This window comes from Kogia breviceps, chromosome 12 (assembly GCF_026419965.1).
Source record: "Kogia breviceps isolate mKogBre1 chromosome 12, mKogBre1 haplotype 1, whole genome shotgun sequence".
NCBI classification, from domain to species: Eukaryota; Metazoa; Chordata; class Mammalia; order Artiodactyla; family Physeteridae; genus Kogia; species Kogia breviceps.
This window is the reverse complement of record NC_081321.1, coordinates 94,459,111-94,482,208: the sequence shown is the minus strand read 5'-3', so window position 1 is coordinate 94,482,208 and position 23,098 is coordinate 94,459,111. Positions and strand designations below refer to the sequence as shown.

Here is a 23,098-nt window from a genome sequence, read left to right as displayed (position 1 = left end):
GGTGAAGACGGCCGCTCTGTGGGTGAATAACCACCCGGCTGACTTCCCTTAGGCCCCAAGAAAGACATCACTTGCGGGAGTGAGAAATTAATCCCTAATTACACAGTTACTTTATGGTGCAGCTTCAGTGCTAAAAGTCTAAAAAAAAAATCAACAAAAACCCCCACTGCCTCCTGCCAGCTCCCAAGTGCCTAATTAGGTAAGTAATTTTGCTTTAAAGCAAGCACTTTCGTCCTGACATCACCCCAGGAGGAGGCTGACTGCACCCAGCTCTGGGGTGTCATGTCATCTGGGGAGAGGGGCTCGGATGTGGCCGTGCTGAGGTGGGGACCGTGCCAGGGTGGGCAGGCAGGGCGGACATCTGCTCTCCAGGGCCCTCCCCATGGATGCCTGCTGAGGGGCCACCCTGCCCCACTGCCAGTTCCCCTGGCCCCCGGGACAGGCCCAGAGACCCAGGCCTGGTCAACCAGCAGACAACCATTCCCCGGCCACCATGACTGGCTCAGGATGGGCCACGAGGGGCAGCCAGTCCTTGAGCCGGAACTGCAGGGAAGAGGTGCTCTTCCTGGCTAAGCCACCGCCAGGAAACCCGGAGGCACTAATGGCCATCTTGCCTCCGTGGTGGCCCGAGAGTTTTGCCAACACAAAGGAAGGCTGAGGCCAGAACTGGAGAGAAGCAGGATCCTGACCATATGGTTCGAGCACTCCTTCCAGCTGCACCCGAATCGAAGAGCTGCCCTCTATTCTTCCCTGGCACGCAAGCCAGTACCTGCCCTTTGGGCCTTGGGGGTCATCTGAGTTGGGTTTCTGTCACTGGCAACGCAGAGTCCTGCTGATTCGGAGGGGTTTCTGGAGCACTCACCATGTGCCAAGCACTTCACACCCCTTCCCACGGTGGGATTACGGCGCCCAACGCAGATGAGGAAGCTGAGGCTCAGACAGAGCCCAGGTCACCCAGCTGAGTACTGGGGGACCCAAGAGCTCTGCATGACCCCTCCCCACCTCATCAGTCATCTGGCCAGGCGTGAGCACCTCCCACAGCTGGCCAGGTGGCCAGTAAGTACCAGTAAACTGGATCAGCAGCACGTGGAGTAGAGCCAGCATCCATGGGGCAGTGTTGCCCCGTGGTTAGAGCGTGGGGCCTGGGCTCCAAGCCCAGCTCCGCTGCTAGTGCACCACGTGACCTTGGGCAAGTCACTGAACTGACCTCATGGGGGTGTGGGGAGGATGAAATGCGTTCACATATGGGTTCAGTGCCTAGGACAGGGCCTGGCACAAGAAAGAGCCAGCTATTATTATATCACAGCCTCATTTGCTGCTTCGGTTCACACTGGCTCACGAATCACGTGATGCCTGCTTAAACCCTTCCCTGGATCCCTCCTCCTGCCGGGGAAAGCCCAGGCAGTCAGGGCCTCTGGAAGTTCTCTGACCATGACCCCCAGCACCGCCCACCATTTGCCCTGCGGTCCAGGGACACCCACCATCTCCGTTTCCCAGAGTGCACCAGGCTGTTTCCAGCCGACACGCCTTTGCACTTGCTAGTCCCTCTGCCTGGGATCCCCTTCCCTGCTGTCCAGATCCCACCCCCAGGCAGAATTGAACTCTGCTGCGCTGTGTCCCACTGTGCCTCTACTAGGGCACCTCTGGCCCTGAGGGGTGCTGTCGCGGCCCCTGTTCCTCAGGGGCTAGCTCAGAGTCCTAGCTGAGTCCCCAGCCCCCGGCCCAGGGCCTGGCTTGGAGGCAGCTCCCTTGCCAGCTTGTCAAACAAATAACTGGAGGGACAAGATCAGAAAACAAAAAAGGAGCTTGCAGCTAACAAGAAGCACCATAAAATGACTGAGACTTAACATCTTTCCAGGAAATGCCCCTCCCAGGAGATGATTCTTGTGTTTTGCTGATAAAAATAGGGTGTTTCCTCAATCTTTACAAGGGACCCACGGGGGCTTTCTTAAAATGTAATGTAAGATGTAGCTAATGGAAAGGAAGCTGAGATGCTGGAAATGGCAGATCATCTGTCAGGAGGCAGTTCTGTGATGACTCAGGCTTGTGTTGCTTGATAGCTAGACCACCAGCCTATGCTACTATGCTGGTACCCAGCACATAGTAGGTGTTCAGTGGAGGGAGAGAGGAAGGAAATAATGCAAAGAGAGAATTAGGGAGTGATAACATTAACCCTTGACTTTGGCCAGCGTTTTCTGATTTCTGGGTCATTTTCACCCACATATCCCCACACAAATCCTGAGACCAGAAGAACAGGGTTTCTTTAGCCCGCTTGACAAAGAAACTGGTGCACTGAAACCAACTCAGGCCAAGTTCAGAGTAAAGGGGGAACTGGGGGCCACAAAAGAATTTGGGGACCTCAGCAGCAGGAGACCCTGGATCTTCTCTCGACAAGGCTCCACTCAGGTGACAACACTCCAGTGACTTTATTTATCTCTGGGTAGAATTGCCAGATACATACAGGACGCCCAGTTAAGTTTGAACTTCAGGCAAACAACAATATATAATTTTTTAGCCTACATCCCAAATATGCCTCCTGATGAGCCTCCCATAAAATTCAGCTCCCTTACTCCAGGGCAGTCTTGGCACCACGGTAGTTGGGCGCAGCTGCTGGAAACCAGAGAGAGATTCTTTTGGCTCTACCACAGCTTGAGGGAAAGGTCCCTCTCCCGAGACTCACCCACATCCTTCTGAGAGCCGGTGAGGCTGCCCAAGTCCTCCAGGGGAGATCAGCTAGAATATTTTGGCCTCTGAAAAGGTAAAACCCTGCATATTGTGAGTGAGCATGGGCTCTGGGGACGGTTGTACCTGAGCACATCCCAGATCTGGTCCATACGGGCTGTGTGACCTGAGGCAGGCTGCTAATCTCTCTGAGCCTCCATTTCCCCATCTGGCGAATGGGGTTAACAACCCCAAGTTCTCTGGACTGTGGGGATATAAGAGAGCCCAGCCCAGTCAGGAAACTTTAGTTCTGGTGACCCACCTGAGCAGCAGTGGTTTGTGCCTACCTAGAGCACCCTTCTCTGCTTGTAGGGTAACAGTCCTGGGATTTTCCAAGTCCCTCCTCCCCACTCTTAGGCCACGTGGTATGAGAGAGGTCGAGCCCACACCCAGTGCCGGGGGAGGGGTCTTGACCTAGGTCTGACCAATCAGAGTGCTGCCGCATTTAGGCTACAGTGATTGGTTCAGGGGTGAGCACTTGCCAATCCAAGCCAAGGAGGCTCTGTTCCGCCCTCGCTGGAGTGGCTGAGAAAGCAAAGGTGTCTTTCTGTTGAACCAGAGGGAGGAGACTGGGCACTCAGGGCTGCCCGCCGCCATCCCCCCCACTGACAGGAAAGCTTCCAGGGATGGAGGTCGACACGGAGGAATGAGAAGAGCTGTGGGACGGGAGGACACGCTGCCTGTTGACATCTTTTTCAGGATTCTGGATGAAGCGTGTCCTGAAGTCAGAGACCCCTCGACTTTCAGTAAAGGAGATGATAAACTCCCTTAAACAAGGTTCGGCAGGTTCCTGTCCATATAACTGAGAGAATTCTGAATGATTTATGATTGACTGGTGTCTGGCTTGTCAACCTGGAGCCTGAGAATCTCTGGTGATTTACCCCCTACCCCGCCCCCCCCCACGTGACGTCTAGCATCCTGTTCCATGGAAACGGACCAGAGCAGCGATCATCACTCTCTCCCTCCCTCCCACTTTTCTCCATATGCAAATGAAAAATCATCCACACCAGGATTCTCCCTGGAACCTTCCCAGGTCCACACCCACCCAAGGGCCAGTTCGGCTACAAGAAAATGACCCCAGATCCCCCAGCTCTGCAGTGACTGGGCACAAAGATACAAAACAAACATGTCATGGAACCTCTCCACCATGCTGGCTCAGGGCCAGGCTCCAGGGACTCCAGGTCGGTGGCTCACCCTCAGCCCTGCCCCACAGCATGCAGGTCTTGGAGCAGACAGACCTGTAGCGCCCAGGATAAAGCAGGGTGTAAAGTCAGTGGCAGAGCCAGGAGGATGCCCTGGGCCTGCTGACACGTGGAGTGCTTCCCTGACCCAGAGATCATGCACACAGAGCCGTGCAGGAGGGAGGCCGGCAGCAAAGGCTTCTGGAAACAGCCCAGTGGTGACTCTCTGATGCTGGTAACCACAGCGGGTCTGCTGGCGGGCATGGGCCTCTGTGGAGCTTACACAGGTTGGTAGTTGACTTTCGATTTCTCAACAGATCATGTGCACCCACAGTCAGCCCAGGTAGTGCTCCCAAGGCTCCAACCAGGACTTGGAGACATGGTAGGGCCACAGCTTTGGCCAAGAGCAGACGAAGAAACTCAGACCCTAGGAGAGGCATGTGGCAGACTCAGAGAGCTGCCCACCCAATACGAATTCTCTTGTCTTCCAATCTTGCCTGGCCCCAGGGAACGATTCTTGGTTGATTTACCCAAATTCAATGATGTTTTCTATTTTCCTAGCTTCCCTTGTAGCTAAGGATGGCCATGAGATCCAGTTCTGGCCGAGCATGCTGGGACGGGGGAAGGATCCAGAAAAGAAAATGTTGTTTTCCAGATCCAAGTAGACAGGCGTGGCTGGCATAGCCCTGTCTCCCTTCGCCCTACCTGCCTTGAGTGCAGACACGACGCCCACAGCTTCAACCGCCACCTTGTGACCATGAAAGAAAGACCTGGAAAATCACAAGGACATCAGCCCCCACATCACAGAGCCCTCACTGGTAACCACTGACCTCAGAACATCATGTTATGTCAGACAAAACACCCCAGGATTTGCACAAGTCACTGTTGGTCATATGTTCTGTTACTTGCAGCTAAATGCATCCCTGACAAATACACCCAGCAAGTTACACAGAACCAGGATTTGATCCCAGCCCACGAAGCCAAGCTGCCTGGGTTCAACTCCTGACTCTGCCCCTTGCCAGTCCCGGACCTCGGGCAGGTCACTCCCTGTCCCTGTGCCTCATCTGCGAAATGGAACGGACCACAGTCCCTCCCTCGCACAGCTAGTCTGAAGATTAAGCCAGATAATGCACAGCATCGGGCCCAAGGTGAGTACTCAGCAAACAGGAGATGCTCTTATTTTTATCACCTGGATAATGCCTAAGACGATTCAATTCCCTCTGCTTTTTAAAGCCCCACTGATGGGGCACTTTGGACATTAGGAACTCTCAGCAGGCAACCACAGAGGGGACATGTCTGCCTGATCTTCCTAGAAAGCTCTAGACCAGGGATGAGGAACAATTCTCACTGACATTTTGTTTCCCGAGAGCCTGTAGGAGTCAGGTTGGGGAAGCTGTTCCCCACGCACTCTCGGGAGAAGCTGTTTCCAGGGTGGGATAGATCCTGGTCCAGCCTCTCCTTCTCCCTCCCTGGCCAAGGTGCAGTGTTCCAGACATGACTGCTATTTGTGTTAATATTATTAACGACGATAGAAATTCTCACAAGGGGTCCCCACTGTTCCGTTGACGCAGCACGTCTGCTTGTCATGAGCATTAATTCAGATCCTGGACACAGATCAGAGATGGAGCCCTCCCCACGCCTCTCCCCCTTCCTGCGGCTTCCAGAACTGGGACTCATGCTCTCCACTTGAAGCACTCCCACTGAGCGGCTCTGTGAGGGTCAAATGAACTAGACCCACTTGCATCAGGGCCACCTGGGCATTTGCATATAATGCAGATTCCTAGGCCCTCCGTACCTGCTGGGTCTAGATCCCTTGGGTGAGGCCCAAGAATCTATATTTTAACAAGTGCCCCAGTAATCCTGTCACTCTCTGAATTTTGAGGGGCGCTAAGAAGGGGTACAAGGCTGCACATACGTTTGAGGACTGGGGAGCTTGTGCGTTCCTGATCTGCGCACGCCCGTCCCTCAGCTGCTCCATTTCCTACACCGAAGTCCTTTCCAGGATACCATCATAGTCAGAGCTTTCAAGGGACATCAGACTCAAGGCCACTACTGTTCCCTGCACTCTTCCAAGGCGGGGCCCACAACAGCCGTGCCCTTGGCAAAGGCTCTGGCTCAGCCTCATTCTGGAAAGGTCCCTACAGTCCAGCCCTAGAGCCCCGGCTCAACCCCACCACAGACACCAGTCATCAGAATTCTTGGGGAAGGTTTTAACAGAGGCACCCAGGCCACTCCCCACAGACGTCAACGGCCATTTCATGTTGTTGGTTAGGGGAGGCGGTAGTTTTACCAGCTTGATGCAGCAAGGGACATACACAGATAAAGAAAATCTCAAGTTCAACGAGAATGTCATTGAATATTTCACGGCCTCCTAATGGACTAAGGCAGAAAAGCGTAGCTTAAACAAGACAGTGAGGTAGGCTCAACTCTTACCCATGCTTTGTCACACACTGGAAGAGAGTCTCTAGTGAGGTGCCACAGGGCTCATTGTCCTGTGCTGATCAAGCACAGGAAATAAAGGTAATGAGTGACTGAATCGAGACTCCAAGATATCCCTATAAGATGGAATGAATAACAATAAATGCAAAATTTGGTATTTGTGGTTTAAAAAAAAAAAATCAACTGTGTTTACTTCCAGGGTGGGAGAGACCTGGCTTGGAAAGTGAACACGACCTAGGGGTGGTAGGTAGCACAGCGCCTCACAGGTCACCATGATCCCACATGACCCTGGGGCAAGGGCAGTCCCTTCTCTCCCCCCATAAGTCATCATTGGAAAGTTGGGGTCCTGCTCCCCAGCCAGGGACCAAAACAGCCTGAAGTATGTCCAGGAGGTGAGGCCACCTACCTGTCCTTTGACAAATGGTGGTAGATTCTGGGGAGACTCAGGGAGGATAAGAGCCGCCTTCCAATTTGTGAAGGCTGTCATGAGTCTGTCGGGGAGGCACCTATCCAGGCGCTCCAGGCCCCTCTGTGCGATCAGGCCCCTGCCCCCCGTCTCTGGCTTCATCTCTCGGCACCCACCCATGCCCCAGATCCCTGGGATCTGACAGACACCCTCCCCCACGCCCTGTCTGGTCAGCTCTTGCACACACACCTCCCCCACCCACCCCCACCCCCACCCCCCACCCCCCACCCCACCCCCGCCCAGCCTCTCTTCCTCAGGAAGCCCGTACACTAAGCCTCCCCTGCCGTCTAAATCAGGCCCCCATTCCACGCCCTCATGGCCCTTCTATACTTCTTTGCAACAACATTGGTCCCAATTTAGAAGTTATTTAGAACTGTATTATCTCTTTTATACCCATCCATTTTCTAAATCGGGAGCTCCATGAAATCACAGCAGCATCTGTCTTGTTCCTCTCGTGTCCACGCTGCACAGCACCTGGCGTGTAGTAGGTGCTCAATAAATGCTGATTTTGTGACTGAGTAAGTGAATGAGTGGTCTCATCAGGTGGGAGCTACAGGAAGACAAATTGCAGCTTCGTGAAAGAACTTCCTAGCACATTAGGCTGTCCCAGTTTGCAATCGGCTGCCTTGTGAGTTGCCCCCAGTGGCAGCACACAAGCAGGGGCCGAATGGATGTGGAAGTGAAGCCTCTGACCTCTAAGGAACCTTCCAGTACAGAGGTTCTGTCTCCTCCATCGCTTGAAGAGGGAGCCAGTAATTTGGGGACGAGGAGGAGCAGGAAGGAAGAAAACATCCTCGGGATGGCAGGCCGGTTACTCGGGAAACAGGACATTTATAGCTGCGAGCTTGGGTGGGACTGGGCGGGGGGTTGGGCTCTAGAGTCCAGGCTTGTGGCTTCTCATCCTGCCCTCTGCACCCACACCATCCCTAGGCACAAAGGACAGGAAGGACCCAGGACAGGGGTAGGTCTGGGTCACCAGAGTTCCCAGAATCCCACACGGGGCTGTTCATGACTCACAAAATGTCTTCACTGAACCCGCCCCCTAAGCCAGGACTGACTACATAATTTGCAGGGCCCAGTGCTAAGTGAAAACGTAGGGCCGCTTGTTCAAAACGGATTAAGAATTTCAAAATGGTGAAAGCAGAGCTTTAAAGCAAGCATGGGGCCCTAGGGGACTCCATATGCACCCAGCCCTCCCTGACTCCCAGGAGGATGCTGGCCTGTGGACCCCACCCCAAGGACCAAGAGAAGACATCAGACGGAGACCTCGCCACAATGCTGAAGCCAGGCCAGCTCCTCACTCTGCTCAGCTTAGATCTTCAGAGTCTTTATTTATAAATATGAGCAGACGGTGAGGGGGAAATCACTAAGCAATAGAGGAGACTCTTCAAGTCAAAAGGGCAGAGTGGGGGCACCTCCCTGGCGGTCCAATGGTTAAGAATCCGCCTTCCAATGCAGGGGATGAGGGTTTGATTCCTGGTCCGGGAAGATCCCACATGCCGCGGGGCAACTGAACCCGAGCTCTAGAGCCCGCAAGCCACAATTACTGAGCCCACGTGCCGCAACTACTGAAGCCCTTGCGCTCGGGGGCCCGTGTGCCACAACTACTGAGCCCGCATGCTGCCACTACTGAAGCCCATGTGCCTAGAGCCCGTGCTCCGCAACAAGAGAAGCCACCGCAATGAGAAGCCTGCACACCGCAACGAAGAGTAGTCCCTGCTCACTGCAACTAGAGAAAGCCTGCGCACAGCAAGGAAGACCCAGCACAGGCAAAATAAATAAATAAATAAATCATGCAATACTGACTTAAAAAAAAAAAATGACTTCCCTGAAACAGGAGTTAAGAAAAATTATCCTAAAACGTGGAAATACAGCAAAGGGAGGGCGGTATTTCTCACAATATCATTTAGAGCATTATTTAACAGACCTATCTAAGGATTATTTCATCATCTAGGGGAATATACCTTTGTTTGATTCACTCTTTACCATTAATTAATTAATTGCTGTGCAATTACATGTAAACTCAGAAATATTTGTAAGTGATTTCTGAGAGGGCAGACAGCAGAAGCAAGAAGAACTACGATCCTGCAGCCTGTAGAACAAAAAACACATTCACAGAAAGATAGACAAGATGAAAAGGCAGAGGGCTATGTACCAGATGAAGGAACAAGATAAAACTCTAGAAAAACAATTAAATGAAGTAGATATAGGCAACCTTCCAGAAAAAAAATTCAGAATAATGATAGTGAAGATGATCCAGGACCTCGGAAGAAGAATGGAGGCAAAGATCGAGAAGATGTAAGAAATGTTTAACAAAGACCTAGAAGAATTAAAGAACAAACAAACAGAGATGAACAATACAATAACTGAAATGAAAACTACACTAGAAGGAATCAAGAGCAGAATAACTGAGGCAGAAGAACGGATAAGTGACCTGGAAGACAGAATGGTGGAATTCACTGCCATGAAACAGAATAAAGAAAAAAGAGTGAAAAGAAATGAAGACAGCCTAAGAGACCTCTGGGACAACATTAAACGCAACAACATTTACATTATAGGGGTCCCAGAAGGAGAGAGAGAGAGAAAGGACCAGAGAAAATATTTGAAGAGATTATATTCAAAAACTTCCCTAACATGGAAAAGGAAATAGCCACCCAAGTCCAGGAAGCGCAGCGAGTCCCATACAGGATAAACCCAAGGAGAAACATGCCAAGACACATAGTAATCAAATTGGCAAAAATTAAAGACAAAGAAAAAGTATTGAAAGCAGCAAGGGAAAAATGACAAATAACATACAAGGGAACTCCCATAAGGTTAACAGCTGATTTCTCAACAGAAACTCTACAAGCCAGAAGGGAGTGGCATGATATACTTAATAAAGTGATGAAAGGGAAGAACCTACAACCAAGATTACTCTACCCGGCAAGGATCTCCTTCAGATTCAATGGAGAAATCAACAGCTTTACAGACAAGCAAAAGCTAAGAGAATTCAGTACCACCAAACCAGCTCTACAACAAATGCTAAAGGAACTTCTCTAAGTGGGAAACACAAGAGAAGAAAAGGACCTACAAAAACAAACCCAAAACAATTAAGAAAATGGTCATAGGAACATACATATTGATAATTACCTTAAACGTGAATGGATTAAATGCTCCAACCAAAAGACACAGGCTTGCTGAATGGATACAAAAACAAGATCCATATATATGCTGTCTACAAGAGACCCACTTCAGACCTAGGGACACATGCAGACTGAAAGTGAGGGGATGGAAAAAGATATTCCATGCAAATGGAAATCAAAAGAAATCTGGAGTAGCAATTCTCATATCAGACAAAATAGACTTCAAAATAATGTTACAAGAGACAAAGAAGGACACTACATAATGATGAAGGGATCAATCCAAGAAGAAGATATAACAATTATAAATATATATGCACCCAACATAGGAGCACCTCAATACATAAGGCAACTGCTAACAGCTATAAAAGAGGAAATCGACAGTAACACAATAATAGTGGGGGACTTTAACACCTCACTGACACCAATGGACAGGTCATCCAAAATGAAAATAAATAAGGAAACAGAAGCTTTAAATGACACAATAGACCAGATAGATTTAATTGATATTTATGGGACATTCCATCCAAAAACAGCAGATTACACTTTCTTCTCAAGCACGCACGGAACATTCTCCAGGATAGATCACATCTTGGGTCACAAATCAAGCCTCAGTAAATTTAAGAAAATTGAAATCATATCAAATATCTTTTCTGACCACACCTCTACGAGATCAGAAATGAATTACAGGGAAAAAACCATAAAAAACACAAACACATGTAGGCTAAACAATACGTTACTAAATAACCAAGAGATCACTGAAGAAAACAAAGAGGAAATCAAAAAATACCTAGAGACAAATGACAATGAAAACACAATGATCCAAAACCTGTGGGATGCAGCAAAAGCAGTTCTAAGAGGGAGTTTTATAGCTATACAAGCCTACCTCAAGAAACAAGAAACATCTTAAATAAACAATCTAACCTTACACCTAAAGGAACTAGAGAAAGAAGACCAAACAAAAGCCAAAGTTAGCAGAAGGAAAGAAATCATAAGGATCAGAGCAGAAATAAATGAAATAAAAACAAAGAAAGCAATAGCAAAGATCAATAAAACTAAAAGCTGGTTCTTTGAGAAGACAAACAAAATTGATAAACCATTTGCCAGATTCATCAAGAAAAAGAGGGAGAGGACTCAAATCGATAAAATTAGAAATGGAAAAAGGAGAAGTTACAACAGACACCGCAGAAATACAAAGCATCCTAAGAGACTGCTACAGGCAACTCTATGCCAATAAAATGGACAACCTGGAAGAAACAGACAAATTCTTAGAAAGGTATAACCTTCCAAGACTGAACCAGGAAGAAATAGAAAATATGAACAGAACAATCACAAGTAATGAAATTGAAACTGTGATTAAAAATCTTCCAACAAACAGAAGTCCAGGACCAGATGGCTTCACGGGTGAATTCTATCAAACATGTAAGTGATTTCTGCCCGATATGAAAGATAACCCCAAAGGTTATGTTTTATGACCTTATAAGGCTGTTAACCAGCTTTGATTCTAACTGCCTCTTATCCCCACATTCTTTCTCCAGTGCCTGTCTTCATAATTCTGCCGATTACCATCCTGCTTGTTCCTCATTAATGAGTTGAATAAATCTGTGATATGTGTTCCTTCTAAGATTTGTGTGAGGGTAATTTCTTTTAACTTTTTGGAAATTACACTTTGACTTCAGGATCAGGAAAGGACTTTTAAGAAGGGTGATTTGTATCTACAAAGAGATACGAGTGAATAATGTATCCATAAAAATAAGCTGCTCTGAAAAATAAATTCAAGAGCCAGAAGCAATCCTGGGAATTAAAAAGACACAGAGGAGAGGAATGCTTCCATTAGGGGCAGTAAATAGAGGAAGGGACATCGTTAGTGATTCAGAAGGCCAAGTCAAAGAATTCTCTCCAAGTACAGATGAAATCTGTGAGAGAAATGAGGGAAAATGCAGAGAATGGTGGAGGGAAATAACCACTTACTGGGAATTCCAGGAGACAGCAGAGAAGAATGGGCAATCACCAAAGAAGATACAGAAGATTTTTTTTCTGACTTGAAGGAATACATGAGTCTTGAGTTCCAAAAGGCCCCACAGGGAGCAGTTCTTCTCTTACACCTGCCCTTGTGAAATCTCTGAATTCTGAAGGTGAGGAGAAAACCTACAAGCTTCTAGCAAGGAAAAAGCAGGCTGTCTCCCAAGAAAAAAAGAACCAGATCTATAGTGGCCTCAGCTGCAATACTATGGTGTTGATTTGGCTGGTATCATGGGCAGGGTTCTGAGGGAGAAAAACTATGACTCTAGAACAGCACAGACAACAACTGCCCTTCACCCACAAAGATCAAAGGAATATATGCTCGGACAGGCAAGACTGAAAAATGACACTATCCAAACACCTTTTCTTTTTAAAAAAAACTACTTAAGGATGTCCTCCAGCCAAACCAAAATGAGAATGAGAATGAAGAATTTGACAAAGGGGTGACACATCTCCCAGCATAGGAACCCCAGCATTAACTTCTAGTTTGGTCTAAATCATCGCTGATAATGTGGTTGTGAAACTGAATACAGCTCTGGGGAAAGGATACTCAGAAGAGCTGCCACATTTTAAAGAACACCAGTGAGTGAACCACTGCCCTTCAGGACTCATCTGTGGAATTCAGCATGTACTTGGTGATAGCAACTCCCCGTCTCAGCCATGTGCCTGGCCACCCTCCCTGCCCCTTCTCAAGGGCGTCACACACGTATGCTGGCATGCACACATATGCAGATGTACATGCTCTCACAGATACTGACACGTGTATACACTCACACACACACTCGTGGGCCTCCAGCCTTTTTGTCTCCCCCCTTCTCACCTCTGCCATATTGACCATTACTGGGCATGGTTAACACCTGCTCATCCTTCAGCCCTTGTGTGTGTGTCACCTCCTCAGGCAAGTCCTCAAGCTCCCGAGCCTGCAGCCTGGCCCAGAAATGCTCTCAGAAAATCATCACACTTTCCCAGAGCTCTGGTCTCAGCGTGTGGCATGTTCACCCATGTGGCTGCTGGATGCCTTTTTCCAGACAGTAGTTGGGAAGGACAAGGCCTATGTCTGCATTTGCCATCCTCCATACCCCACATCAAGGACAGCGCTGACACTTAGTAGGAGCAGTCAGCCCCTGGCTGTTGGATGAATGTGTGAATTGGCCACCAGCCTGGTTTGACCCAGGAAAGCAAGGACAAGACACAGAGCAGAGTCCAATATGCTCCAAACAAGCTGAGTTGTCACCTAGCCATCCTCTGACTGTAGCTTAAGTCTTGGCAGAAATAACCACAGTTTGGAGTCAGACAGTACTTGAGTCTGTGCTGGATCTCTGACTTGCCGAGAGATCTAGATTGATATAATAATAATAATAGCTGGAATTTCCCTGGTGGTCCAGTGGTTAAGACTCCGTGCTCCCAGTGCAGGGGGCCCAGGTTCGATCCCTGGTCAGGGAACTAGATCCCGCATGCCGCAACTAAAGATCCCGCACGCGGCAACGGAGCTCCCGTGTGCACAGCCAAATAAACAAATAAATATTTTAAATAATAATAGCTAACATTTATTGGGTGTTCACTTTGATGTAGCTACTATTCATTATATGATCTCCATTTCACAGATGAGGAAACTGAGGCTTAGAGAGGTTAAGTGGCTTTCTCAAGGTCATAGTTAGTATAAAACAGACCCAGTATCAGCTGACAGTGCAGGAAGACACATGATTTACCCGAATGGCAAGGTATGAATGTCTGTCTGTCCAGGCCATTCAGGGAAGTGACATAATTCCTTCCTTTGCAGGCGTCCAGGAAGGACCCAGACAATACCACACAGCTTCATCAATATTACCAAGAAGCCCCAGGGATTATTCAAATTATGTCTGGCATGTATCAGAGGCTAGGACCTGTCTGATACGGTCTACCTACCCTGCCATGACAATGAAGAAATCCAGTCGGTTCCATGTGTCCCCAAGGTAGCACTTCTTGCCAAAAATGCCCAGGGCCACCATCTTGAGCACCATTTCCATGGCAAAGAAGACAAAGATGAAGTCATCAAAGACCTGCAGGGGCCGGAGGAAAGCAAGAAGCAAGGGACAGCATGAGGTTCTGGAGCAGGACCCAGGGTCAGAGCCGTGGTGTGAGGTGGGAACATGGGCACGGACACGAGGGGCCAGGGAAAGATCTGGAAACTTCTTCTCCTAGGCAGGGAGAGGACCTCAGAGATCCTCGTCCAATGGAGCCATTTCACAGATGAGGAGACTGAGGCCCAGAATGGAGAATGAGCTTGCCCAGGGACATCCAGCCCACTCTGTTTGTTCCCTAAACGCAAGCGTAATGACAAGGGACCCAGATGGGAGCGGGGCAAAGGGGGTCTCCCTGATAATCGCCATGCGCTGGGCTAGACACTTGACCTCTTCAATTCTCACAATGGTGCCACGAATGCTCCTATTTTACAGATGAGGAACCTGGAGCTCAGATTGTTTAAGTGACTTGCCACAGGTCACACAGCAGTGAATGGCAGACCAGAAATGACACTCAGGTCTGTCTGACTCCAAAACCTACGTGGAAGGAGCTTTCTCAGAACAGGCCTGACACCCCAGTGGGCACAGGTCTCGGTGCTGCCTTCTTCCGCTCAGAAAGGAGGCCCCCAATATGTCCCTAGTCATGCGCTCAGGTGAGTGTGTGTTTCCTGAGGATGGGGCCTGGGTGGAATTCCTCTTCCCAGGATCAATGAGGGCTCCGGTCAATTCAACAAATGGGCGCTGAGCACCTTCTGTAGGCGGCACATAGGCTGGGTGTTGGGGACACAGAGGTGAGTGCTTGGCAAACTCACCACCAGGTAGGGAAGCCAACCTAGTACCCACTGAGGCTAACTGGTTCTAACTCTACCCGGGGCCCTGGGGCTTGCTGAGGAACATGCTACCCACCTGGACCCCAGACCCACCCCAGAGATTCTAATTCTGCAGGTTTGGGATGGGTCAGGGGTCTGGATCTTTAACTAGTGCCCCAAGGGAACCTGAGGCCTTGGGCTGCTTGGGAACCACTGAGTCCTGTGGGAAGACAGGAAGCAGAGTGCAATTCCTCCCAGGAGGAATCTGACTTTCTCAGGGAGACAGAATTGGATGTTTCCACATCTGTAAAATGGGTATAAACCTAACACCCTGCACTATGGGTGTACATGTGCCACGGGGACCAAACGTCAGGCCTCCATCTGGAACCTCGGTGAGATGAGAACAGGAGAGGTCCGGGAGGCCACTCCTAAAGGCATAGACAGAGTTATGGAGCTTGGTCTTTATTCCATGAGCACTGGGAGCAAAGGGCAGGTTTTCTGCAGGGAGTGTCCGGTCACTTGTGCTTTACTGGATGGGGGGATAGGGGTGGGGAGAACAGGAGGAAGCTGGTGGTGGGAGATAAAGTGGGTGTGGACTAGGGCAGAGACCTCGAGATAGAGAGGATGGAAGGGAAACGGGCAAGACCAGCTGGGAGTGAGGAAGAAGAGGACAAGAGAGAGGGCAGGCCAGGTGGTGAAGATGTGGGTGGGCAGGGTGGGGCGGGGCCTGGCAAGAATGGGCGGGGCCTGGCAAGAATGGGCGGGGCATGGCAGCCGGCCTCACCTGTAGGATCTTGCAGCGGTCTGACAGGCAGTCCATGTCGTCGCACGGCTGGTACATGCCAAGTGTCACGCAGTTCAGCAGGATCACCAGCATGCTGATACATTCAAACCATGTGCGCACCAAGTCAAGGACAAAACAGTTGGGGGACCGTGGTGCACCACCCACCACAAACACAGGGCCACCCCGTTTCCCTCCAGGTGCCTCCCCTGATGGGTCAATGCCCACATTTTCAAAGACCTTGGAGACCTTGGAGCCAGCCTACCCCTCTCACAACAGACAGGACCACACGTGCCAAATCCACCAGGGAACCCAAACCCCACCAAGCCACTGCCTGCCAGGATGCCCCACCGCCTTGCCCCAGCCTGAGAGTTCCCCTCAGACCCAGAAAGGGAGAAGGGCCTCCCCAGAGGCCCAACTGGCAGGCCATCTCCGGACTACCCCAGCCACTCTGTCTCTGACCCCCTCTCTCTGACTGTCTTTGCCTCCCTTCTCTGACCACCCTTTGCCTCCCCACCCCACGGCCCCTCCATCTCTGTCCGACCCCTGGAGCTGAAGCCTGCAGAGGGCCCGCCCAGCGTGGCTGAGATTGGCTGGACACCCTGTCCTCCTCTCCTCTCCTGTGGCTGCGTTACAACTCACGACCAGACTCAGGCGTGTCTGTGCCTAGGCCCTCCCCAGTCCCTGCACCGGGAGGGGTGGGGCTCAGCCTCCTCGGGCCTGTCCAGGCAGAAGGTCTCCTGCAGCCACCAGCCTTGGGCAGGGCCTCAGGGGCACGTGCTTGGACCCAGATGAGTGGGGTCCCCAGGCCAGGCCGCTCTCCTCACTAACACCCTCCTCCTGCCTGACTGGTTCCTGCCCAGTCTTAGAACACGGTCGACTGATGTTCAGTGCCACCCCTCCCAATCCACCTAGAGTCCTAGAACCAGGGGGGCCCGAGCTCGAAGGGACCTGAGGGCCTGGGTCGTTCGTAAGTTATCTTGCTGACACGCTCGTGGTCTTTATCCACAAGTAGAACCGACATTCCAGGGGGACGGGGGGGTTACATTCACAGCCCTGACAGGGACAGGCATCTAGGAGGAGTTCAGTAAATGTCTGTTGTGATTAAGTAAATCTCTCGAGGCACTGCCCACTCTGATACCCAAGGATTCTTGAGTGTCCTCAAATGAAAGCCCTGGCCCCTCAATTTCAAAGCCCTTGCCCTGAGCTCAGATGTAGCTATGGAGGCCAGACCCTTAGCCAGACCCCATCCAGTGCAGGGGGCAGGGAGTACCTCTTGCCTGATGGAAGACTGACTCGGTTTCCTTGGCAACGAACTCCCTCCCATCCCCGGCCCCTGCTTACCTTGGGATGCTGCCTTCCCTCCCGCCTTCCCCTGGGACCCTCCTCGCCCCAGCCCTGCTCCTTCCTGCCCCCCCCAAACCTCTGTCACTCTCCTGCCACAGCCTGTAATTAACTTCAGTCGCTGCCAGGGCCCCCTTCTAGCCTGAGCATGGCTCCGGCAGCAGCTTCATCATTAAAGTTTTTAGAAGTTCAAATGTTCTAATTGCCAGCAAACGTCCCCCACCCCCTTGCCTTGCCCCGCTGTCTGTTGTGCTCGCTCTCCTTCCAGCCACCTCTCTGCTCTCTCTGCCCTTTCCGCCAGTTTCATGTTCAAAGTGCACTTGGCAGGTGTGTCTCCCAGGAGCCTGGCACTCCCACTTCTTCCTCACCAAGGCCCTGGGCGGTGGAGGTCAGCAGGCCCATTTTACAGAGGAGGAAAACTGAGGCTCGGAGAAACAAGGGGCCTCTCCTAGGTCACACAGCTGGAAAGCACCGGTGCTGAGATTCACACCAGGCCTGCTCTCCTCTGTAACGGAGGGCCCATCTCTCCCTGTGTCTTCACCACCCCTCTCTGAGGCCTCAGCCCACCCTCAGCATCTCTCACCTGGACCCTGCACAGCCTCCCCGACAGCCTCCAGCTCTGGTCTCTGCCCGTCCGATCTGCCCTGCACACAATCCCCAGGCACTTTCTGTGTGGCCAACACTATCCGAGCTCTTTGCAAGTGTTACCTCATTTAATCCTCCAGCACTGTTATAAGCCCCATTTACAAGTGAGGAAACTGAGTCACAAAAGGGAACACAATTTGCCCAAGGACCCCAGCTGGGAAAAAGGCAGAGCTGGGATACAAAACCAGAGCCTGCTTTTCTTGCCCCCAAGCTATTTCAGGGTGCCAGGGTGCCAGATTAATCCGGCTGAAGCACAGCTCTGATGATACCCCTCCCCTGTTCAAAAACCTTCCACGGCTCCCCATCACCTTCCCTGGCCTGACACTCAAGGCCTCCTACATTCTGACCTCACCGAACTCTTCTGGCCTTACCTCCCACCAGCCTTTGCATGCATTGAACTTCTTGCTGTCCCCAAGCATACGCTTTGCATGTATTTTCTTCTACCATCTTTACTAGGCAAACTCCTACTCATCCTTCAGGTGACAGCCCAGGTCATTTGTCACCTCTTGTTGAAGCTTCCCTTGAAGCACCTTTCCCCACTCACACAGTGATGGCTCAGCATCCCCTCCGGAAGTGCTCCCCACCCACCTGGTCTAGCTCATATCACAGTAATGAACTTGGCAGTAATCACTACTACTGCATGCCAGGCCCCTAGGGACAGCCCACTGGGGGCAGGTGGGGAAACGGTCTGGAGAGCTGGAGTCACCTGTCCAAGGTCACACAGTCGGTAAGTGGCCCAAACGGTCTGACTCAGTGGTGCGGGAGCCGCCGCCACGGGTGTGCCTCTGTGGCTCATCCGTCGAAGAGGCAGATGGAACGGCTTTCACCTCTAGATTGCTCAGCTTCAGACACTCAGTGATGGACACAGTCTCAGCCCTGCCCCGAGGCGCTGGGGGAAATCCCAGATGGCACAGCCTGGGCCCTTTCCAGGAGCCCATTAGGCTCAGAAGTCAAGCCAGAGCTGGCATCGCTGCCCGTGGTTCCCGACACGCTCCCCACTGGCTTGGGGATCAAAGGCACCAGCCCTCCTTGAAGTTAAACCAGACCACATGGCGCGGGATCGGGGAACGTCAAAGGGAGTACAGGTCGCGGGCTGAGCAACTTGGTGGCCTGGCCCAACACCCAATGCTGCCATCATTGGTCACAAGCACGGACTTGATCCAAAAGCCATCAGGCAAAGCTCCGGGGTTCTGGGACAATGTGAGGGAGGACAGAGGCCCAGAGAGGGTGGTAAGGGATTTCCGGGGAACAGGGCAGGCAGGGGCCTGAGTGCCAGCTCCACGAGGGCAGGGGCTTGTCAACGGCCCTGCGTTACCTCCCACAGCGAGGCTCAGGGCTCCCGTCTGGCACCTGAGGCTCTGCAGTTAGGACCCTGCCCCCTTGCCCACTTCATCGCCCAGACTTGCATCCCTCTCTGGGTGACCTTTGTCACAGAACAACCTCATCCAGGTCCTCGGAGAGCCCCTGATTCCATCCCCCACTGCGCAGAGGGGACACAGAGGGGTAGAGAGCATCCAGCAACACGGCGAGCCTGGATCAGACGTGACCCTCTGACAAGAGACTCCCCGCCCACAGGGGTCCGTGAGCCACGGCTGGATTCCAAACTCTACCAAAACCCCACATGTCCCCAAACGTCCAGGCTCTGCGTGTGTAGCAGCCACTAGGCACAGGTCACCCTCAACCCCTCCCAGCTCCACCCCTGCCCCCACCTCAGCCCCACCTCCTGCCAGCCCCGCCTTAGGAGGCGGCCCATCTCCCCGCACCCCCTGCTCTGCTCTCAGTGCCTCCTATGGCCCTCAGAACTGGGGCCTCAGAGCCCAGCGGTGAATTAATGCACACCTACTGAGCGCCTGCTGTGTGCCCGGCACCAGGTTAACTACGCGATAATGGTAACAATGGCAAACACATCTCAAGTGTTCTTGAGTGTTTGTCTGCCAAGGAGCTTTCTAATCAAACAGCATGGAGTATTTCATTTAAACCTTACACGCCAGTCCAGGCCCTATTCCCGGGGCCCCAGAACACAGAGCCCGCGTAGCCATAGACAGGACTGGGGCTTGTCATCTGTGTGCAACAGGGGAAGCCCCAGTCCTTGTCAACCTCTTCTATAACAGGGTCCAGAGTTTCCCATTCTTTGGCTTTGGGGGGAAAAAAAAGCCACTTCACCAGCAAAGGACTGAAAATCCCAGGCCACAGTTATCTGCAGATTACTTAACGTGACCTTGAGTAAGAATAACAGATTCCGTCACAAACCCTTTAGACAATGGCTGTCTTCCAAGTGCTGAACGTTCACTCACAGCCTTTAAATACAGTCAATCAATTCAGGCCTGGCAACGTGGAGAGTCGCCCTGCAACTTCAGCCAACTCCCCCCAACCGGCAGGAACTATTGTTACCCCCATTTTACAGATAAGGAAACTGAGGCACCAGTGCTGGCTCCAGGGCTCCAGCCACAGCCACCCAGGGTCACATGGCTGGTACGTGGCAAGGGCAGGATTTGAACCTGCTTCTGTTGACTCCAAACCCCCTGTTCTCGGCCACATGCTCTCTGGTCCCAGACACAGGGCCTGGACTGGCATGTGCTCTGTGGAATATTTGCTTTTCCCTTCTCGCCCACATTGGCTCCTCCCGATTGGGCCTGGGTCAGCAGTGCGGGGTCAGGAAGGGGGATAGTCCACCCCCGCCATGGCTGGGAAGGAAGGACCTGTGTGCAGGAGATGGCAGGAGGGGAAGCCAGTGAGGAGAGGGTGCTGGCCTCAAGGCCCCCAGTCCACCCCATGCCTGGCTGCTGTCTTAAGAAGGCCGGGGTGTGATCTGGGAGGACAGGGTCACCAGGGAAGCCACAATGCCAGGGGCCCCCTCAAACCTGCCACTTCCCAAAGAGAAGAAGGACCAGCTGGGCAGTGTCCAAAGCCCAAGCAGGCCCCTCAGGGCAGCCTCCCTCTCCAGGAGCCAGAGCCAAGGCCTGCACAGTTACCATGGCAACCACCGCCCTCCATCCTGTAGGCCCAGCTGACAGTCATGGTTTCTGTAATTTGGGGGGCTCTGGGAAGGTGGGTGGGGGGTGGGAGTGCTGGATTTGGCTGGGGCGGCCAAGTTTGTTTTAATTTCTGTCAAATGTGAAATCAGTTCCATTTCCCAGGGTGCACCTCAGCTGTCTAAATAAATCAAGCGGAGGAAGGGGGCTGGAAGCTGCAGCCTCCTGGACCAGGGAGACAGGGAAAGTGGGCCAGCCCCTATACAGTATCCCTCCCATATACGTCCCCGGGGAGTCCAAGGATGGGCACACAGGCCTTGGCCCTCCATAGACCAGGGCCCGAGGCTCCAGATCCCTGTTCTTGGGCCAGCTCGTTGATCCTCCGAGGCCAGGTTCACAAGCATCCATGGAGCACCTGCTGTATACCTGGCCTGTGCATCAGTGTACTGAGATGAACCAGGCCCACTCCTGCCCGGGAGATGTCCAGAGTGCTTCCATGTTCCAGGACCCGCCGTGGTGTGAGGCCATGTCGTAAAAGCGGTTACCGTTTTGAATGTCAACTATGCTCCAGGTCCTGGGCTTTAAAGAGGGTATCCATTCACTCATTCATTTATTCATTCGACTTATCTTTATGAGCAGCGACCACTCTGGAAAGCTGCTTGGCAGCATTTATTATAACTAAACATAAGCCTATGCTAGGATCCAGCTGTACCACCCCTCGGTCCATACCCCAGAGAAATGCCCAAATAAGTCCACAGAAAGGCACGTGCGACTCTTAACAGCCCCAACCCGGGAACAACCCAAGTGTCCATCAACAGGAGAATGAGTCGGGCAGGAGATTTCAACTGGGGATGATTTGGGCCCCCCGTGGACATGTGGCCATACCTGGAGACATTTTTGGTTGTCACAACGGAGGTTTGAAGGATGCTCTTGGCACCCGATGGGTGGATTCCAGGAACGCTGCTCAAAACCCTACAATGCACAGGGCAGCCCCACTGCAAAGAATTATCCAGCCCCAAATGTCAACTGTGCCGAGGCTGAGAAACTCTGTGGTACATCCTTTTGATGGAATACTACCCAGTGATGAAAAAGAACAAACTACGGCAGCAGCACGGATGGAGCTGCCAGCCATAACGCTGGCAACAGGAGCCAGATGCCAAAGAGCAAAGAGCGTCCGAATCCAATTACACGAAGCGAAAACCCAGGCAAAGCAAACCAATAGGGAAGGAGGTCAGAACGGCCCTAACTCTGGGGGAGAGTCCATCGCAGGTGGGGGTGAGGGAGCTTGCGGGGCTGGAGATGTTCTTCTTGGCCTGAGTGGGGTCACAGGAGTGTGTGTATATGGAAAAATGCCTTGAGCTGGACATTAAGATTTGTGAGCTCTACTGCAAGCACACTTTATCTCAATAAAAAGTGTTACCAAAAATGATAAAGAATCACAGCTATAAGGAAAAGTAAAATGCAACAATTAAAAAAACACAAGCACCCGCTGGGGCACCAGCTGTGACGGACCCCCAGGGCACCTTCACCACAGCCCTGCAAGAGAAGGGTGCCACCCTTGTTTCACAGACTTGCCCAAGGCCACAACAAGGGGCAGAACCAGAGTTGAACCTCACGCCATTCCATCTTTGTTTGTTTAAAGATTTGTTCTGTCCAAAACCACAGCAGCCTTGGGAGACAGGCATGGCAGACATCATCACACCCACTTAACAGATCTGAAAATGAAAGTCCTGCCAGAGACGGCAGGACTTGCCCAAGGTGTCACAGTTGTTGAGCTGAGACAGAAAATTGTTCCACAAAGTGAAGAGACCCGCTGGGCAGATGGTCCTAGGCCTCTCTCCACTTACATGCCTCTAGCAACAGGGAGCTCCCCACATGACACACAGCCCTGCCCAGGCTGATTGGTTCTGATTATAAGCTATAGAGCCTCAGTGGGCTGAGATCCCTTAGGAGTGAGCTCTCCCTTCCTTGTCCCTGCCCCCAAGCCCACTTCTTAGAGTCCCTGTAATTTGACAACTCATTGAATTTGGCCAAAGTCTCTGATTCCCAGATGCCCAGCAGGCCTCCGTGCCCAGTGCAGACAGCTGGAGTGGGGGAGGCAATGGTGAGGGAACTGGGGCCGTCAGCTTGGAAGAAAACCCGGGGCGGATGGTCCACAGGAAAGAAGCTCCAGCCAAGTACACTCTGCAGACGTCACACCTCAGCCATCGCTGAAGAGAAGGGCCCCTGGGGGGCCAGGGTCCCACTGTCTGTGAGCTGCCCCAGCCTCAGGAGCCCATCCACAAAGAAGGTGCGCTGCAGGGGAGCCTCCTGGAGTCCTAGGCAGTGGGTGTGCATGCCTCCCCTGGGCCCTCCCAGCAGCTTGGACGTCCCCCTGATGACGGTGTGGTCTGTCCTAGCCTCCCGCCCCCAACCAGGCTGTGCTCTCCAAGGGCAGAGCATGTCTGACCCTCTCTGTGCCCAGAGGCCCACCTGGAGCAGCAGCTCAGGGGTATCTGCAGCCTCAGGAGGGAGTGAGGTCCCCATCACTTGGAGGCATCAAGGAGGCTAAGGAGGGACTTCTACACCAGAGGGATCTGCAGCCTCCCTCCCCACCCTG

At 52.0% G+C, this 23,098-nt stretch overlaps 1 protein-coding gene and 1 non-coding gene across 3 annotated transcripts in view; one reads left to right on the top strand and one right to left on the bottom strand.

Moving 5' to 3' along the window:
* The window catches only part of CACNA1I (calcium voltage-gated channel subunit alpha1 I), a 115,313-nt gene that overhangs the window by 70,462 nt on the left and 21,753 nt on the right, over positions 1 to 23,098 (bottom strand). The window contains exons 3-4 of one of the 2 annotated variants that reach the window (XM_067010240.1): positions 15,542 to 15,653; positions 13,854 to 13,987 (exon numbers count right to left, since the gene is read on the bottom strand). The exons of the other annotated variant lie outside the window; for it this stretch is intronic. Of the exons in view, the coding sequence (XP_066866341.1) occupies positions 13,854 to 13,987; positions 15,542 to 15,653 (246 nt within the window). The remainder of the gene's footprint in view (positions 1 to 13,853; positions 13,988 to 15,541; positions 15,654 to 23,098) is intronic. 2 annotated transcript variants of the gene reach the window in all.
* TRNAW-CCA (transfer RNA tryptophan (anticodon CCA)) lies at positions 13,319 to 13,391 on the top strand. The gene has a single exon. It is a non-coding gene; the product is annotated as a tRNA-Trp (tRNA).